Here is an 18,672-nt window from a genome sequence, read left to right on the forward strand (position 1 = left end):
TCAGGGATGGGGGCGGTTTCTGCAGGCGTCTCCACACACGCCCTCTCACTCACTTTTAGGGTGCCAAAACACCACCAGGGGCAACTAGGAGGAATAGGTTGAGGAATCAGCTATAGAGAATGGAGGGGATAGAGCTGCAAGGGGCGAGGGGGCGACGATCTCTAAAACTTTAAGCGCCGTGCTCTACTGATGCTTTGGGCACTTTTTTCATTTCTCTGGGGAGTCTGGGTGCACCAATTAATCGGTCGCTCCTTTGAGCATTTGTTTATAGGGGTTCCTGGGGGACCCTATCCTATTCCAGTATTCAGCCACACTCCCCTCAAAGCCGGGAAACCGCCCCGAGAGAAGCCCCAGGACGCTGGGGGTTGCGTGAGCCCCGCGAAGCTGCAGGCGGGGGCGCGGGATCCCCTTTGTGGCCGCCGCCCCCCTCCGCCGGCCCCTCCCCCGCGCCCCGCCCTCGGCCACCGACCCCAGCCCTGGCCGCCGGCGCGCTCCCACCCGCGCCTCTGGGGACTCGCGGACCGCAGCGAGACCGGCCGGCGCGCTGGGCATGCTCAGTGGCGGGCCGGGCGCTGGAGTCGGAAGCCTGTGCGCGGCAGCCGCCGCCGAGCCGGCCGGGGCGCACGGAGAGCGCGCGGGACTCGCTGCAGCGGCGGCCGGGTCGCGGCGCACCCGGGCCGGGACCGGAGCCGAGCCCAGCGCGGCGCCCGCGACCCGCCGGCCGCGGCGCCTGCTCCCTCGATCCCGCTCGGGGAAAGGGCAGGCGGCTGCTGGCGTCGGCGGGGCGCGGAGGAACCGCGGCGGCGGCGGCGGCGGCCGCATCCTCGCCGCCCGCCCCGGCCGGGCCGCGTCCCAGAGCCGTCGGGCATGGAGCCGTGGAAGCAGTGTGCGCAGTGGCTCATCCATTGCAAGGTGCTGCCCGCCAACCACCGAGTGACCTGGGACTCGGCGCAGGTATTCGACCTGGCGCAGACCCTCCGCGATGGAGTCCTGCTCTGCCAGCTGCTTAACAACCTCCGGGCGCACTCCATCAACCTGAAGGAGATCAACCTGAGGCCGCAGATGTCCCAGGTGAGGAGGCCAGCGCGGGCGCCCCGCCTCCAGCCGGCAGCTCCCATTAATCATGCGGCTAATTTCTTTGTGTAAATGCAAACGTCTAGGTGCGCTGAGCTTGCTCTGCCTCCCAGCCTTCTGCTTTGGGACCACTTCGGCACCACTTTGGCTTTTCCTACCTTGACTTGAAATGGTTTAGCTCCTCAAGCTGAATGCGAAAGCCTTGCGTCCGGAGATGGTGTGAGGATTTCGTAAAGGCTTTCTGTGAGGCGGGAAAGAAATAAGTTGTCTTAGGGTGCCCTTCACCTACTCTGTGTGTGTGTGGCGCGACAAAGGGAATTTGATCAAGCTCTTCTATAATAACGAAGGGGAGGTGATGGGGTAATTTGCTTTTAGTCTTTTCTTTTGCTTTGCGTCTTGTACTCATGTTTTCTTGAAAGAGGAACCATGACATAAATGAGGACTCGAGGAAGTGAAGGGCGTTTGGTCCCGTTATCTGTCCAGGAGTGACGCTGGTCAAAGGGAAGAACAGGGAGCAGAACCCAGAGGCCGCCCCCAGAACCCCTGAGCTGGTGGCCAGACGGCAAGCTCCGGTTTACAGCTCTTCCTAAACCATGTGAGAAGGAGCGAGTCCAGCCTCTCTCAGCAGCGACAGGAAATGAGAAGTTTCACTAGAGATTCCGCTTTCCTTCCTGCAGTGCCCTGCTCAGGTGCTGTGGTGCCGGTCGGCTCCTGGGACTGGCGCTGCCTCTTTGAGGGGTAAGCCAGGCACCTCTGGAAAGTTGGGTGCACCCTAGAGTCAGCTCAGAAGTCACAGTTAAGTGGAAAAGTAGTTTATTTTTCCTGTCGGAAAATTTTTGTAGAGAAGGATGTTAAACTTGGTTCACAGCCTCTTTCTCTTTCAGAATGTTAAAACAAAAAAACCAAACCGCTTTCAACTTAAAAGGGAGAGGACAGAGCCCTCTCCATGACACATTTCAGCACTAATCCTCTATGACGCAGAGCCTCAGCTACTTAGCAACCAGAGCAGTGCCTTTTAAGAAGGAACGGACTTTATATGATTTAATAAGTATGTATTTAAAGTTAGAGCACACACAGTCATCTCTGATTCTTGGTGTCAGTGTTTCATCAGGGTCTCTGCACTTCAGATTCTGCATTCCTTGCCTGTTTGCCTTCAACCTGCTGCTGGGCAGTCCCTAAGAAAGAACAAGCATGGAAGTAGGGAGAGCCATATGTATTTAAAAGTGAGATAAATTATTTTATACCCCCGTAAACCTCCATGGTGATTGCTACCTCTCGGTACCTCTTCAGAGTTGTCTCAACTCTGGATATTCCTTTGAGGGGTTTAGCAGACTTTTCTATTATGGTGGGAGCTGCAATCAGTTAGCTACTCTTACACATTCCCATTTTCCACTTGGCCTGTAGCCTCAGGAGGCATCGTGGGTCAGGATGCCTTGGCCCACCAAGCAGGGAATACAGTACTGTGCACATTTCCTGGAACTTGTTTCCCGGAACTCTCAGCAGTTGCTCTCAATAATCACGTTTTCTGGACAGCCGAAGAGCCCTTTTTAAACCTTGAAGCCTTTATTTTAATGCTAACAATGGATGAGAATTGTTTTGAATGTGTTTCGCTCTTCTCATCTTATAGTATGTTAGATGCAATTTAATCTTTCTGATGACCAAAGGTTGTCATTACAAGCATCATTAATGAAAATCGAGCACATACAATGCTCTAAGGGTTCTGTTCCCTACTGGGGGTAGGTAGCACAATGGGCAAACCAGGATACTTGCCCTAAAGGAATTATTACACTATGCCATCAGATGATAAATCACTGGGTTATAATAAGGTAAGTAGGACAGCTGATGACCTTCTTTGTGCCGTTGCACTTTTGATTTCTTAAGTTTGTTCAACCCTGAGGTTTCTGGTTCCAAATTAAGTACAGTTTCTCCTGTAATGTCCTATGAGAGGGTACTTCCCTCAAATGTGAATCCTAGAAGGCTAGTACCTGAACCTGGTGATGTCTGTTTTTGCTTTCCTCTTGGTTCTTGGCCTCATTGCAGAGAGGCAAGGCTGCTGAACAAGTGGATGCTAGGCAGATGAGTTTGTATCATGCAGGTTCTCATTAAATCCTTAAATGAGATTTATGAAATGATTTTATGAAACAACTTGACATATTTAACATGCTTATAGTGCCTAGCACATGTACTTAATATGTACTTAATAAATGTTTACTATTAGCAAAATTATGTAAAACATTTTTTCTGTTATTGTTATACTAAGAGTGATAGATTTCAATAGAAATTTTAAAAGAATTGTAGAGGCCTACCGGTTCCTTTGGGCTGATATCCCTAAACATTTTGCCTCTAACTACTCATAGCTTTCTTGGAACAGGTTCTAGCTGTAGTGAATAAGCTATTAACCTGGTACAAACCTGTCATGTCCCAGGAGAATGTATTCCCCTGGCATTAGAGATGTCATTACTAGTAGTTGTGGCTTTTTGGTGTGTCTGAGAGTCATTCTGTCTACTTGACTTAGGTTCTGTTGAAGATATTAATTTGAAATAGACTGTTTTTTATAGCACATGATCTCCTAAGCTGAGAAATAACTGGAAGCTGTCACTTCAGACTTTTGTGACATATTGAGACTGTAAAGAGCAGATGTTGACAAAGGAAATTTTAATTTATTGATGTTTTGTTTGTAGGCTGTTTAGCTTTCCTGAAAGAGGCTATAAAATGACCAGGCTTTTAAAATGAGTGTTTATTCCAGTGAATGGGATGCCTTTCTATTATTTGTTAGCCTTCTGCCTTGTTTGCATTTAAAAAAATAAATAACTGCAAATAATGACTGCTCAATTATAGGTCTGATTCTTGGAATCTTAACAAGTTAGTTGATTATCTTTCAAAATAAAAGCATGGATGGGATCCCAGTTTTCTTATTTATTGTTCTTTCTGGCTGTGGACATCAGTTTGTTTTTGATCTTGCCATCCTGGTAAGAGGATGATCTTCAGTTCAAAAATAATAATTTGTTTTCATGCTGATTTAGCTTTTGTTTTTATTTATGATGGGTTAAAAAGGTAAACATTAATCACATTTAGTTATACATTTAACATGTTCTTCTTATTATAGAATACAGTTAAGTAAAATGCAGTTGGCCAGTAAATATCTAAGAAATTTGGTGTCTGAATACGTTAGATTTTAGTGTCTATATTTGAGATTTATTTTTCATCCCAAACAGTATTCTAGCCAGGACACAAAGCACGTGAATGATTCCGGAAGAGAAGAGCCTACTGGTGATAGCTGTACTGGGTGGGCGGCACATGCTGGGGTTGGGGCAGGGTGGGGGGTGTGCCTGTGGAAGAACATGAGTTATTGGCTTGATGTCACTTTTAGTGTTTAAGAAGATCTTCATGAATGCCTATAACCACCCCTAGATCTATCATGAATGAGAGTACCTTAGTCTTAGTTTGAAACTTAAAATTTTGCTTTATACTATGCTTTATAGTAGGGGTAATACATTCAGTGAGTTTACTGGCCACTGTGGACAGTATATGTAAACTATGAATTGTCTAAATGAATAATTCAGACTTCAGGGATTCCTTCAATGAATATTTACCTGTTCCTACTATGTTCCAGGGACTGTTTTAAACACTGTCTTGGACAAACTCAACAAAGTCCCTGCCCTAAAGGGATTTGGATTTTAGTAGAGTTGAACCATAAATAAATGACTATATAATGTATTTATATATTTATAATTTTATATATAATTATATATATATTTGTATATAATGTGCTATGAACCCATTTGAAGCTGAGTTAGCTCGAAAGAAATGTAATACAATTTTATAGAAGGTAGTCAAGAAAGTCCTCTCTGAGGGAGTGACAATTACGTGGGACCTGAAGTGAGTGAGGGAACACGGGAATGTCAATGTTTGGAAAAAAGAATATTCCTGGCGGAGGGAATACCAAATGCAAAGCTCCTGAGGTCATTAAATGGCAGGCATACTGGAGGAACAGCAGGGTCAGTATGGCTGGAGGAGAGTGAGTGTGGGAAAGAGTGGGAAACATGAAGTCAGAGAGAAAATGGAAGCTCGATTTTTAGGACTTGTCGGCCACTTTAAGGACTTTGGATTTCACTTTGAGTGAAAGGAGAGGTCAACAGAGGGTTGAGCAGAGGAGTGACATGGCCTGATTTACCTTTTCTTTTCTTTTCTTTTCTTTTTTGAGATGGAGTCTTAACTGTGTAGCCCAGGTTGGAGTGCAGTGGCCCGATCTCAGCTCACTGCAGCCTCTGCCTCCCAGGCTCAAGTGTTTCTCATTCCTGAGCCTCCTGAGTAGCTGGGACTACAGGCACGTGCCACTACTCCTGGCTACTTTTTTGTATTTTAGTAGAGAGGGGGTTTCACTGTGTTGCCTGGAGTGGTCTCCAACTTCTGAGCTCAGTCAGTCCACCTGCCTTGGCCTCCCAAAATGTTAGGATTACAGGTATGAGCTGCTGCACCCAGCCCTGATTTACCTTTCCTACAGTTACTTTGGCTACCACATTGAGAGCAGACTGGAGAGCAGCAAGGATAGAAGTGGCCAGGCTAATACATCATTCAGACAAGAGATAATGGCAACTCTTACCAGAGCAATAGCAGGGCAGATGGTGGGAAGAGTAGGCTCTGAATATATTCCGAAGGTGGAGCCAGCAGGGATTTATTGATGGACTAGATTAGGGATGTGAGAAGAGAGAAGTCAAGTTTGTCTCCAGAATTTTTGACCTGAGAAACTGGATGATGAAGTTCCCATTCACTGAGATGGAGAAGACTAGAGGAAGTATGGTGTTGGGGTGTATGTGGGGAGATGGGAAGGAATATCTGGAGCTAGTTATGATTGAAATGCCTAGTAGACATCTAGATGGATATGCCTAGCAAGGAGTTGGAGATGTAGGTATAAAGTTTGAAGTCATCAAGGTGAAGATGGTATTTAAAATCATGAGACTGGGTGATACCATGCAGGAAGTAGTGAAGAAAGAAGAAAAAGTCTGAGTGAGCCATTGGGGCATGCCTATTCTTGAGGGTAGAGAGATGGGGAGAACCTGTGAAGGAGTTAAGAGGCAGTGGCCATGAGGTAGGAGGGAAACCAAGTGAACAGAGTATTTCTGGGAGGAGTGATGACATGTCAAATGCTGCTGATCAAGTGAAATAAGGACTGAGGATAGAAGATTTAAACAATGTAAGGTTCCTTGGTGACCTTGACAAAACCAGATTTGGTGATGTGGTGGGCAAACACCTGATAATAAGAGAGGGTTGAGACAGCAATATAGACATCTATTTAGGGAGTAATTTTGCTGTAAAGAGAACAGGAAAATGGGGTAGTGGCTACTAGGGGAAAAGAAATCAGGATATGGGTTAATTAATTAATTAATTAATTAATTTTAGAGACAGAGTCTTGCTCCGTCACCCAGGCTGGAGTGCAGTGGCGATATCTTGGCTCACTGGTTGAACCCAGTGGCGAGATCTGCCTCCTGGGTTCAACCAGTTCTCCTGCCCTAGCCTCCCAGGTAGCTAAGATTACAGGTGTGTGCCACCATGCCTGGCTAATTTTTATATTTTTAATAGAGATGGGGTTTTACCATGTTGGCCAATCTGGTCTTGAACTCCTGATCTCAGGTCATCAGGCCGTCTTGGCCTCCCAAAAGTGCTGGGATTACAGCTGTAAGCCACTGTGCCCAGCCTAGATATAGTTTATTTTCTTATTACACAATTCTTATTTTATACCTATTAAAAGAGCTCCTTTAGATGGACAGATTTTCTCATCTGGTGCTCTTGTGTAGATGTGTATGTGTGTGAAAAGGTATCTCTGTGTATGAAGAATGAGAACACACGGGCACAGGGAGGGGAACATCACACACCGAGGCCCGTCGGGGGTTGGGGGACAAGGGGAAGGATAGCATTAGGAGAAATACATAACGGACATGACAGGTTGATGGGTGCAGCAAACCACCATGGCACATGTATACCTATGTAACAAACCTGCACGTACTGCACATGTATTCCAGAACTTAAAGTATAATAATAAAGAAAATATAAGTAAAATTTAAAGTGTTTTAAAGTCTTCTTTTTGTTCAGATTGTGACTATTCTGAATACCACTGGAACTTAGAGTCATTGATTGCCATGTGTTTTCATAGTGTTGCCCTTTGAACACCTAGTATTGGTGATGCAGCATTTCTAAAATGATTAATCACTATTGCCTGTGAGATTTCCTTCTAAATTGAGTTTTGATGCTGCTGTTATTATTTTAAATAAAGGGTTAAATAGTTTCTGCTGTACACAACCATACATTGTTTTAAACAACTATGATTATTAGTTTTAGCATTGAGGTATGCATTCCAAATACATGTCTACACACTCCCTCCTCCCATACAAGGTGGTGTGACTTACAGATTTTTGGGTTATACAAAAGGGAAGGAGGAAGAACTGTTATTTTCCAAAAAGAATGGTGTGCCTAGTAACATTTTTAGTCAGTTTGTTCAGAATAATGTCATTCCTTAGTCTTCTCAGAAGTCAGTAACCTCTTTGCAATTTGTTAGGTTATTTTCTTGGATAATCTGCCAGCATAATTTTAAACTCAACACCAATCAGGATCTTTTCATGTAAAGTAGTTATGGCATCTTTAGGCATCTTAAGCACTTGTTCTGTCTGCACGATGGTTAGCTTAACCTAGATTCTCTAGAAAACAGAGCCTGGGGTAAGGCACTGAAGTACTGAAACCCTCTTGGTGAGGTACAATTCCATGGCTTGCCAGAGTGAGGAAATGAGACGGTGTCTTTTTTTTTTTTTTTTTAAGATAGAGAAAATTATATCATGTTTGCAATACAAATGGAGTTGATATAGTATAGATCACCACATATTTTCTAATTTTCAAATACAGTGGATTGTTTTTATTATTCTCGAATCCTCTGTGGCAATTGACGTTAGTGATCATCCCCTTCTCCTAAAACTCTCTCTTCCCTTTACTCTCACCACACCATACTCTCCTGGTTCTCTTGTACCTCTTATTATTCCTTCTCAGTTTTTGTTTGTTTGTTTGTTTGCTAGCTTCTCTTTATTGAAAAATGTCTTAAACATTTTAGAGTTTTCTCTTTAGTTGTGTTTTCATTTCATATTCGCCTCCCTGTAGCATCTCATGACATCTGCGGTAGTACCTACCTTGCTGAATCCCAAATTCATACTGACAGCCTCAGTCTGCCTGTTTTACACCTCTGCCTCTATAGTTACAGTTGCTCCATAGGTATGAAGTCTGATCATTGTAGAAAGTTCACTCCCAATAGAGAGGGGTGGATTGGATGGGATGAAAGTAGGTGTGAGCAGGACTGCTACTGAAGTCATTCAACAGAAGATGAGGCCAGAGAAAGGAGGCGAATAGAGGGATTATGAGGAACAAAAAAGATTAAAGTGATAATTATGAGTTGGGATGGATGGGACTTTGCAACCTTTTAGATACAGGGAAAGACTGGAAAGTATCTAGGCTGAGACCCAGGTTTCGGTATCAGGTGACAGGAGTGCCATAAAGAAGGGGCACATTTTAGTGAGAAAGGGAGCACATTCTGTCTTGGACTCTGAGTTGGAAGTTATTACCAGTTACCCTCTCTCTTCTCAGTTTCATGCATCCCACTCTCTTAATACCCCTTTCTTTCGGGTTTATTCTACTAATATCTAAAACCCAACAATCCTTTGAACTCATTGCTTCTACCACCTCTTAACTGCCTGCTTCAGTTTTCATTTTCTTCCTACGTAGCTTAAATGCTATAGCCATTATAATTCCCTGATTTCCCTTGATTTGTCCTGCTTGTTTGGATAAACAAAACCCTGGTTAAATTCAACTTATTGAATTACTTATTTCCTGCTTTCAACTGAGCTGCTGAATGTAATGGAGGAAAACCCGCATTACACTTTAAGTTCACGATCCCTAACCTCAAGTGGGCATCTTGGGCCATCCAGTCATCTGATTACATTTCTCTAATGCTCTCAAATGGTCTAGAACTACTGGCAGTCCCTGAAATGCTTTTAGGGGTCCCACAATTTCAAAACTCTGTTTATAGTTTTATTTATAATTTAATAGTAATAGATTATTTCCCCTCATTCTCATTTTGTAATGTGTGTATAGAGGAGTTTTCCAAAGGCTGTGTGATAGTGCCCATGCCGTTGCTGTGGTTGACTGTAGAATATATGCTTGTGTATGTTTCAAAGGCTTATCAGTTTAGAATTCCAATAAGTTAAACATTAATAGCTATGAAACCTCAAACAAAAGCTGCTGAGGATTCTCAATCACGTTTTCAGAGTGGAAAGGGGTCCTGAGGAAAAAAAAAGTTTGAGAACTGCCTGAGACCATTTACTTTTTGACTCTCCCAGGTCATTCTGTAGTACCTTTTTTTTTGTTTCCTTAAACCTTCATCACCCATTTCTCCCTTCTTTCTCTCAACTTGTAACCTTACTTCCTATTCCACTGAGAAAAAATTGGAGGAGAGCTTCCTCAGGCTCCCACCTTCCTGCATCTGTGCTCGTAGTTGATGCCTTCTCTCCTGCACTATGAGTTAGTTAACAGTGCTCCTGGCCAAGGCAAGTTTCTCCTTCACTGTTACCCCGATGCTCTTCTGCATCATCACTTCTCTCTTGGATCTTTCCCATTTGCATGCATGTATACCATTCTCCCCTTCATTTGATGTAAGATATATTTTCAAGGTAGAGATAGAAACATGTGGATGAACATTGAGTGTGATGGAAAGTGACTAAGGATGCCTAGGGTTTGAACTGAGCTACTGGGGCAGGTGATCAGACAACCTCCTTATAACTTTAGTGGTTCCTGATGGACCATGGGATAAAATCCAGCCTCCTTAGTATGCAAGAGCTCATGGTCTTGTCCTGCTTCATCTCTCAAACCTCTTCTCCACTCTGTGCTCCTGACCTTTTTGCAGTTTCTTGAAAACACTATGCTGTTAAATGTCTCTGTGCTATTGCATATACCTTTTTCTGTACCTGAAGTTCCTTTTTCATTTGTCTACTCGAAGATTCAGTTCAAGAGTCATCTTTGTATTGTCTTCCCTGACTTTTCTCCCAGGTGTGGCTGAGCACATGCTGCTTTCTGCCACAGTGTCTGGTGGAATGCAGCATTTCTTGCTGTTTTGCAGTTTTTTTTCCTTATCTGTCTCCCTTCCAGGCTTTGACTTGATTGAGGATGCCATAGGCTAATTCCTTTATATACAGCAGTAGAAATGGACACAGGGAGTCATACTTAATAGGCGTACGTAAATAGGCATAGATTAAATTCATCAATGGGATGAAAATGGTGACACTTTATTTACTACTTTTTCAAACGTATACAAATTTAAAAAAAACACAGTCAGCACTGACTGTCATTAAAAACCAAAAATACTTGTTAAGTGCCATTACTAATAATAGCAGGTAACATTACTTCACCACTTACGAACTGAGTGACTCTCAGAAAGTGACTAAACCTGTCTTATCTGTCTGTTCTTTAGCTTCCTCATTGCTAAAATAGGCCAGATAAAAGAACCTACCTCCTAGGGTTCTTGTGAGGGCTAGCTGAATTAATTAACGTGACTGACTTAAAACAAGTGCCCAATAGATGTTAACTATTTTTTACTATAATGATTATCACTGCTTCTGTGGAAGCATACAAGGCAGTTACTAAAACCTTCCATGCATTGTCTCATCTAATTGTCCAACACCATGAAGCAGGCACTGTTATTTATCCCCATGTGGTGGATACTCTGAAGCTAAGAGGGATTTAGTAACTTGCACTAACAAATGGTTTGTAGTAGAGCCAAACTTAGAACATTAAGAGTGAACTGAATTCTTGTCACAAGGCTATCGGCACATCTGAATGTGAACTGCAATGAGGACTGAAATGAATTTTTCCCCTGCATTGTATTTTGCTCTCGTGTGGGGCTCCCTTGGAGCAGTGTTCTGATTGGCCTTGTGGCTGTTGTTAATAGCACCTCCTTACTAGTCGGATATTGAGTTAAAATTTTGCCTCAGGACAGGAGAATAGTTTGAACCCGGGAGGTGGAGGTTGCAGTGAGCTAAGATCATGCCACTACACTCCAGCCTGAGCAACAGAGTAAGACTTCATCTCAAAAAACAAAACAACAACAACAAAAAATTTGCCTCAGGATACTGATCTGGATGATTTCATACACATTTATCACACTATTCAGTATAAAATGGGTGTTAGACTTTTGACAGGTATGTAATGGGAAAAGGAAAGGAAATCAGGAAAACTAAGGAAAGTTAATGAGGGGAAGAGACAAAGTGAGTGTAGCTGTTCCTTTTTGGCCTTTTAATGTTGTGCGTTGTGACAGCTGGTCTCAAGCACATGGTTTAATGCTCTATTCTGGAGTTAGGAGTGCCTACATTTCTCTGGGAAGCAGGAACACTGTTGTTTAAAATGATGTGCTTTGATATGGCATTTTTTTCTATTATAATTTTTTTTTTTTGTAAATTCACAGACAACCTATTGTTAGCTATTATTTGGAGCGTTATTTTATCATATTTTCATCCTCTGTTAACATAGACCCTGCATGGTGTTAAAGCCAGTCACAAGTTGACATTCTGGTTTTCCTTAATCTTGGGCATTTAGTGGATAGAACCATCAACAGCAAAGTAGTTCCTTTTGATTTCCATGTAAAATTATTTTTAAATTGTATTTTGTGCTGCTGTCTGAATGTACTTTCAAAATCTGTGTTGCAAGAAGCGTAGTCAGCTTTCGAGTTGCTTGCTTAACAGGAAGCCAGCAGCGCATGCTACTCACATAAGAGTTCTTTAAAGGGTCAATTAATATGGAATATTTAATGATACATTTGATACTCACCTTCCATGGTTTTCAAAGTGCCCATCTTAAAATAGATCTGTAACAGCTGGTCTGAATAAACAAGCGTTGTGCTTCCCTATGCCTTTTCCTGGGAGCATGGGGGCAGCATGGTTTAATGGGAACACTTAAGGTCAGGACTCAGGAGACTTGGGTTCTAGTTCCAGCTCTGTCTCTGACAGGCTGTGTGACCTTCGTGTTTCCTTCTCTTTGCCTCTGGCTTCTGTACTTATAGCAATAGCAGTGGATGCTTACATGTGCAATAATACACCAAATAGCAACTAAAATGTTTTATACATCTAGGCAGCATTATGGTTTCATGATCAGGGATCAGGCAGAAATGATTGAATCCCAGCGCTGGCACTTAACAACACTGCCCCTGGGAAAGTTACTTTACTTATTGAATCTGTTTTCTCATCTGATAGGCAAGAAATTGTGGAATTTCTTTGCAGGATTGTGGTGAGAATGAAAATATTTAAATGCCTGGTACATGGTAGGTACTTGGTAAGATTATTTCCTTCCTTCTCCCCACTGCCTCCCCAATCCTCATGTCTATGAGACAGGAAGAATAAGATCTTATCACTGCTCTACAGAGGAGGAAATGGAGATGTGCCCTGGCTAAAGGGCTTTTCTCAAGGTCACACAGACAGGAAGTGGTGAAGACAGGACTTCAGTCCAACTGTCCTGATTCCAAATTCGGCGAAGTGTCCCGTTACTGCCGCCAAATTCAGTGGATAGATGGCAAATTGCATGAGGAAATGACTGGAAGAGTGCTTTCAAAAAACAAGGCATGGCCTGGAAATGTAAAATGAGATTGTATTATTTTGCACTGAAAGTTGTTCTATTAAAATGAAACATCTAAAATAACAAAACCTGTTTTCTGTTATTTTATAGTCTGATTAGTTTGTGGATTATTTGCTTTTTGGTAATTTTATAGCCCCTCTACTTTCTGTTTGGTTCTGTTTTCATGGAAATTTGTGCAAGTGAAGCAGTTATTTAAATCATCACGTTGTCTGCTAAATGTTGGACTTTGCGGTAGATGCTGGGTATTCAAATGTGAATGAAACTCAATCTCTGACCCTGTGTTCCTTTTAGGCTATACAGTATGGGTTTTACTTCATATTTTCCCTTATAAAAGAGTGGATGGGAATGGAGCCATTTGTGTTAGAGTGAATGGGCATGGCTAAAGTTTGGTAGGTGGGTAATGCTTTTCTGGATACATAGTTAATTTTGCTGATGTGTACATTATGCCACTAATGTCACAAAACGAATTTTTTTATGTGAGTGCATGGCTCAAGGTATTTCTCTCTTGTCTTTCTTTTTTTTAGGTTGAATTATATATATATATATACACACTATATATATGTGTGTGTGTGTGTGCGCATATATATATAACTTTTATTTTAAGTTCAGGGGGACATGTGCAGGTTTGTTACATAGGTAAATGTGTGTCATGGGGGTTTGTGGTGCAGATTATTTCATCACCCGGGTATTAAGCCTAGTACCCATTAGTTATTTTTCTTGATCCTTTCCCGCTTCTCACCCTGCACTGTCTGATAGGCCCCAGTGTGTGTGGTTCCCCTCTATGTGCCCATGTGATCTCATCATTTAGCTCTCACTTATAAGTGAGAACATGTGGCATTTGGTTTTCTGTTCCTGCATTAATTTGCTAAGGATAATGGCCTCCAGCTCTATCCATGTATCTGCAAAAGACATGATCTCATTCGTTTTTTATGGCTGCATAGTATTCCACAGTGTATATGTACCACATTTTCCGTATCCAGTCTATCATTGATGGACATTTAGGTTGATTCCATGCCTTTGGTATTGTGAATAGTGCTGCAGTGAACATATGTGTGCATGTGTCTTTATACTAGAACAATTTATATTCCTTTGGGTGTATATCCTGTAATGGGATTGCTGGGTCAAATGGTATTTCTTTCTTTAGGTCTTTGAGGAATCACCACACTGTCTTCCACAAATGTTGAAGTAATTTACACTCCCGACAGTGTACAAGTGTTTCTTTTTCTCCATAACCTTGTCAGCATGTTTTTTTTTTGACTTTTTAATAATAGCCATTCTGACTAATATGAGATGGTATCTCATTATGGTTTCGATTTGCATTTCTCTGAAGATCAGTGATGTTGAGCTTTTTTTCATATGCTTGTTGACTGCATGTATGTCTTCTTTTGAGAATTGTCTATTCATGTTTTTTGCCCACTTTTTAATGGTGTTTGTGTTTTTCTTGTACATTTGTTTAAGTTCCTTGTAGATGCTGGATATTAGGCCTTTGTCAGATGCACAGTTTGCAAAAATTTTCTACCATTCTGTAGGTTGTCTTTTTACTCTGTTGAGAGTTTCTTTCACTGTGCAGAAGCTCTTTGGTTTAGTTAGATCCCATTTGTCAATTTTTGCTTTTGTATTTCTTTCCTTTCTATAGACATTTGTACAGGGTACAAAAGCATAGAGATAAATCATATGAAATTCCCATTTTCAGGGGATGAAGAGAAAATGGGGGTTCATCTGGGAGTCAGGCTTTTGCAAGAATGCAAAAATAAAGTTATTGGATGTTATAAGACTGGTACAAAAGTACATGCAGCTGGGTGAGAGAGATGAGACCAAGAAGAGGACAGAGACATGAATGGTTACTACAGAGGAAGAAGGTTTGAGAAATAAAACTGAGTGGAGAGAGAGTTATGTGAGATGAAGAATGTGAAAAGATATTCAGATCTCAGTGATGTCTCTAACAAAAAGCTATTCTGAACAATGATGTAGGACCCTTAATAACGTCAGTACTGGAAATCTGGCCGTACCATTTGCATTTGTCAGGAAAGATATTAAAGTAGCTGTCTTTGGTGGATAGGCTGGAGCATGAGATGATGTTCTATTCTCTTGAATATCTTGAAAGTTCAGGGAGCAAAAACTATAGAATCAAAATGCTTAATGGGCATCTAAAGTGCTGAAAGTAAAGATGCTTGCTCTCTCTCCCTTCTCTAACCTCTAGACTTGCTACTTCTCCCTCCCTCATACCTACTGAGCCGTTATCCTCCCTATGCTCTTTAGTTGACTGATACCTCTCCTCTCCTGGTCCATCTGGTCTTGACTATACTCCTGAGTCCTGTCAGAATTTATGGTCAGCCTTTCCATTTTTACTCCAATTCCCTGCACCTTGTGTAACATGAGATATGCCAGTCACCGGACTCCTAGAGCACTCTCCTTCTTAGGCTTTGCTGCCCTTGCCCGTGAGCAGCAGAGAGCTGTTGGAGAAAGTGGCTCACCACCCGGCTTTTACTGTCCATGTTCACTGCAACTTGACGCTGCTTTCATTCACCTCTTTGCAGTGCTTCATAACAACACCCTCTTGGCTTCCTGTCATTCACCTGGTCATGTTCCAACCCTCCAAATCCCAGACACCCTGAATCCCTAACTCTCCCTTCGTACCAGCAAGCTCAGCTAGTCCTCATCATTACCACCCAGTCCTTCTGAACCCTGACTTGTCCTCAGTTCACCCCATTCCACACGCTACAATGATGACTATTTGTTACTAGAAGTAGCAGTAGCAACTGTGCCAAACTTTACAAGTTACATTTGTATGCACATTTTTGCCTTCTGATTCCCAGAGAGAGTTTTGGGTCTTGAAGTGAATGTTTAATAAATTAGAATCTCAGAACCAGGTGCTATGAGAACTCTGATTCTCAGAAGTTGGACACTATAGAGTAGAAGTACCTTTTTTTTTGGTTTCTAGTTTCCAGAAACCAGTGGTATGCTTGGGGAGCATTTTCGATGAACCAAAAGCTCTCAAGTCACATTTTTCAGTTCCCAGCAGCACCCAGGCTGTTTGTCCCCTCTTGCAACCAACTCACAGCATCTGCTTATTTTTGCAAGCCTGTTTTCAGTAATGTTGTGGTTCACTAGTGCAACTTTCTCTTAATCATATAGGCCATACCTCATAGAGAAAGTTGGTCTAGTGTAATTCCATCACTTATCAATACTCCAAAATGTAGGTTTAGCAGAAAACCTTCAAATATGAGAAAGCATTTGTTGGCTAAGGAAAGTTAGTAAACTTAGTTCAGTCAGCCACACAAGAAATGCATAAGTTCAGATTATTATGACAAATAGAACTGTGTGTGTGTCCATATGTGTACTTTGGGATTCCATAAAATATAGCGATTAATTCATCCTCAGTAAGGGGGAAGCAGGAATTGAGAGCTCTGGAGCTCAGAATGAGTGGTAACACAAAAGATTTGGGTGCTTCCAGAGACACTGTTTAAGAAAAGAATGTTCAGGCCTATAATCCCAGCATTTTGGGAGGCTAAGGTGGGCAGATAGTTTGGGCCCAGGAGTTCAAGACCAGCCTTGGCAACATAGAGGCTCATCTCTACAGAATTTTTTTTTTAATTAGCTGGGCACAGTAGCACATGCCTGTACTCCCAGCAGCTTGGGAGCCTGAAGTGGAAGGATCTCTTGAGCCTGCAGGGCCAAGGCTGCAGTAAGCCATGATCATGCCACTGCACTCCAGCCTGGGCAACAAAGCAAGACCCTGTCTCAAAAAAAAAAAAAAAAAGATTTTTCATAAGTAATTGTTGAAAAATAAATGAATTAGATGTAAAAAAAAAAAAAGGGAATGTGACATAAAATGTTTCTTAAACTACATATAAATGCAACAAACTAAATTTCATTTATGCAAATGTTTAGAGAGTTTCTAGATTATGACTTTGAGCCTAAGGACTTTTAATTAATATGCTATTCTAATAAGCTTGTGAGGCAGCATGTTATAGTAGAAATTGTAGTTTCCATTCCTTTTCATTAAGCCTGTGTAAGTCTAAGGGGATATAGGTCATAAGTTAAAATGGGAATGAAGCATAGTTGAAAGCTAAGTTTGCAGTAGTAAATATTGTAAAACGTGGGTTCAGTAACTAAAAAACCATATTAATCTTGGACTAGAATGGTCCTATTTGAATGAACCATTGTGGCAATTCAGTTTATTGTTTTGTTTTTTTTGTTTGTTTATTTTTTTGAGATGGAGTCTCTCTCGCCCAGACTGGAGTGCAGTGGCGTGATCTCAGCTCACTGCAACCTCCACTTCCTGGGTTCAAGCGATTCTCCTGCCTCAGCCTCCTCCTGAGTAGCTGAGATTACAGGCACGTACCACCATGCCCAGCTAATTTTGTATTTTTAGTAAAGATGGGGTTTTGCCATGTTGGCCAGGCTGGTCTTGAACTCCTAACCTCAGGTGATCTGCCCACCTCGGCCTCCCAAAGCGTTGGGATTACAGGCATGAGCCACTGCGCCTGGCCAGCTTTATTGTTGAAAGAGTGATATACAATTATAGTGCTGAAAAAATCTTACAGATAATTCTAGTTCAGCAACTTGGTTTTAAAAATGAGCAGTCTAAGTCCTCTGATGTGTATATAATGGTTTGACCAAGGTCACTTGGTTTGCCAGAACCAGTCTAAATGCAGGTTTTCATTACAGAACACTAATGACCTGGGCCCTCAAGAGAGGTTTAAATCATATTTATTCTCTTAAACTTTTTTTTTTGTGTGTGTGTTACAAGATTAGGAAGTACTTCAGTTCAGAATTTCTCATGTGAAGCACTTATTATGAAGACCTTATTTTCTCTCACTCATGTATGTTTTTTGTTTTTTGGATGCAGTATTTTAGGGGAATCTGTAAAGGTGGGGGTACAGGGTCTCAGACTTTGGAGCTTAGAATGTCCTGGGAGAATTGAAAAAGCATTGCAAAATGATTAATGAAAATTATGAAATCAAAGATCTGATGCTTAAAGGAGTAATTCCGCAGCTATCCAAAACTTGGCCATTCAGCATTACTCAGTTCCTAAGAGAGCTGTTTTGCTATTTTAAGCCAGATAACAAAAATGTGTCCCAAATTCCCAAGAGTATGAGTATTCATGTATGTTTAAGTGTCACCATAAGTTATTACTCCTAGGTTGTGAGTTCCATGAAATTAGGGACCGTTTGTTTGTCAGTTTCCTGTTCTTGGCTCAGTACCTGGCACAGAGTGACTGCTCCCATGAATGGCCATTGAGTGAATATTTAATGAGTCCTTCACATTGACCTTAATGTTGGTTGCATGAGAATGCTAGATGTTATTTTTTAATCATAGGATGAAAAAATTATGATATTCTGCCAGTTGTTCTGCAGTGGGTGGCAGCATGTTCTATTGGAAGAATATGGACTTTAGGATTGGCCAGACCTGGGTTCAAATCATGCACCATTAGGTGAATGACTGTGGGCAAATTCCTTAATCTCTCAACATATTAATTGTCTTTCTTATGAAGTGGGGATAATTCTTACTGCAGAGTGTTGTGAAAAGTAAGTGAGCTCAGATGGGCCAGATACCTAGCACAGCACCAGAGACGTAGTGGACAGTTAGTAATCATATGACATTCTTTCCCTTCTCCTCTCCCACTCCATTACCTGATCTTCTCATAGTACAGGGCGTTCCCCACAGTTCTTTTGGAACTCTGTGACTTCGCTGGTCTATGGCAAACTTTTCTTCTCTGTTGTAGTCATCTTTGTGCAGATGTTTTATTAGACTCATTGAATATAAGACTTGAAATATTGTGGCTTTAAAAAATGATATAATTGGCATATTTTAATCTGTCGATTTGTCTGTTGACAATTTCATATGTGTAACACTCTACCCAAAACTGGGAGACCTGCATTCCACATGGCTCCGTTGCCGATAAGCTCAGTGATCTCTAAGTCTCCATTTTTTCTGTGA

The 18,672-nt window shown here is 41.9% G+C and overlaps 1 protein-coding gene across 5 annotated transcripts in view; it reads left to right on the forward strand.

Annotated features, from left to right (window-relative positions):
- Window positions 1-471: 471 nt before the first annotated feature.
- VAV3 (vav guanine nucleotide exchange factor 3) overlaps window positions 472-18,672 on the forward strand; it is a 397,306-nt gene continuing 379,105 nt past the window's right edge. For all 5 annotated transcript variants that reach the window (XM_077952262.1, XM_077952264.1, XM_077952266.1 and 2 more), the window contains exon 1: window positions 472-1,071. In XM_077952262.1, coding sequence (XP_077808388.1) covers window positions 868-1,071 — 204 coding nt within the window. In that variant the 5' untranslated portion in view covers window positions 472-867. The remainder of the gene's footprint in view (window positions 1,072-18,672) is intronic.

This window comes from Macaca mulatta, chromosome 1 (assembly GCF_049350105.2).
Source record: "Macaca mulatta isolate MMU2019108-1 chromosome 1, T2T-MMU8v2.0, whole genome shotgun sequence".
NCBI classification, from domain to species: Eukaryota; Metazoa; Chordata; class Mammalia; order Primates; family Cercopithecidae; genus Macaca; species Macaca mulatta.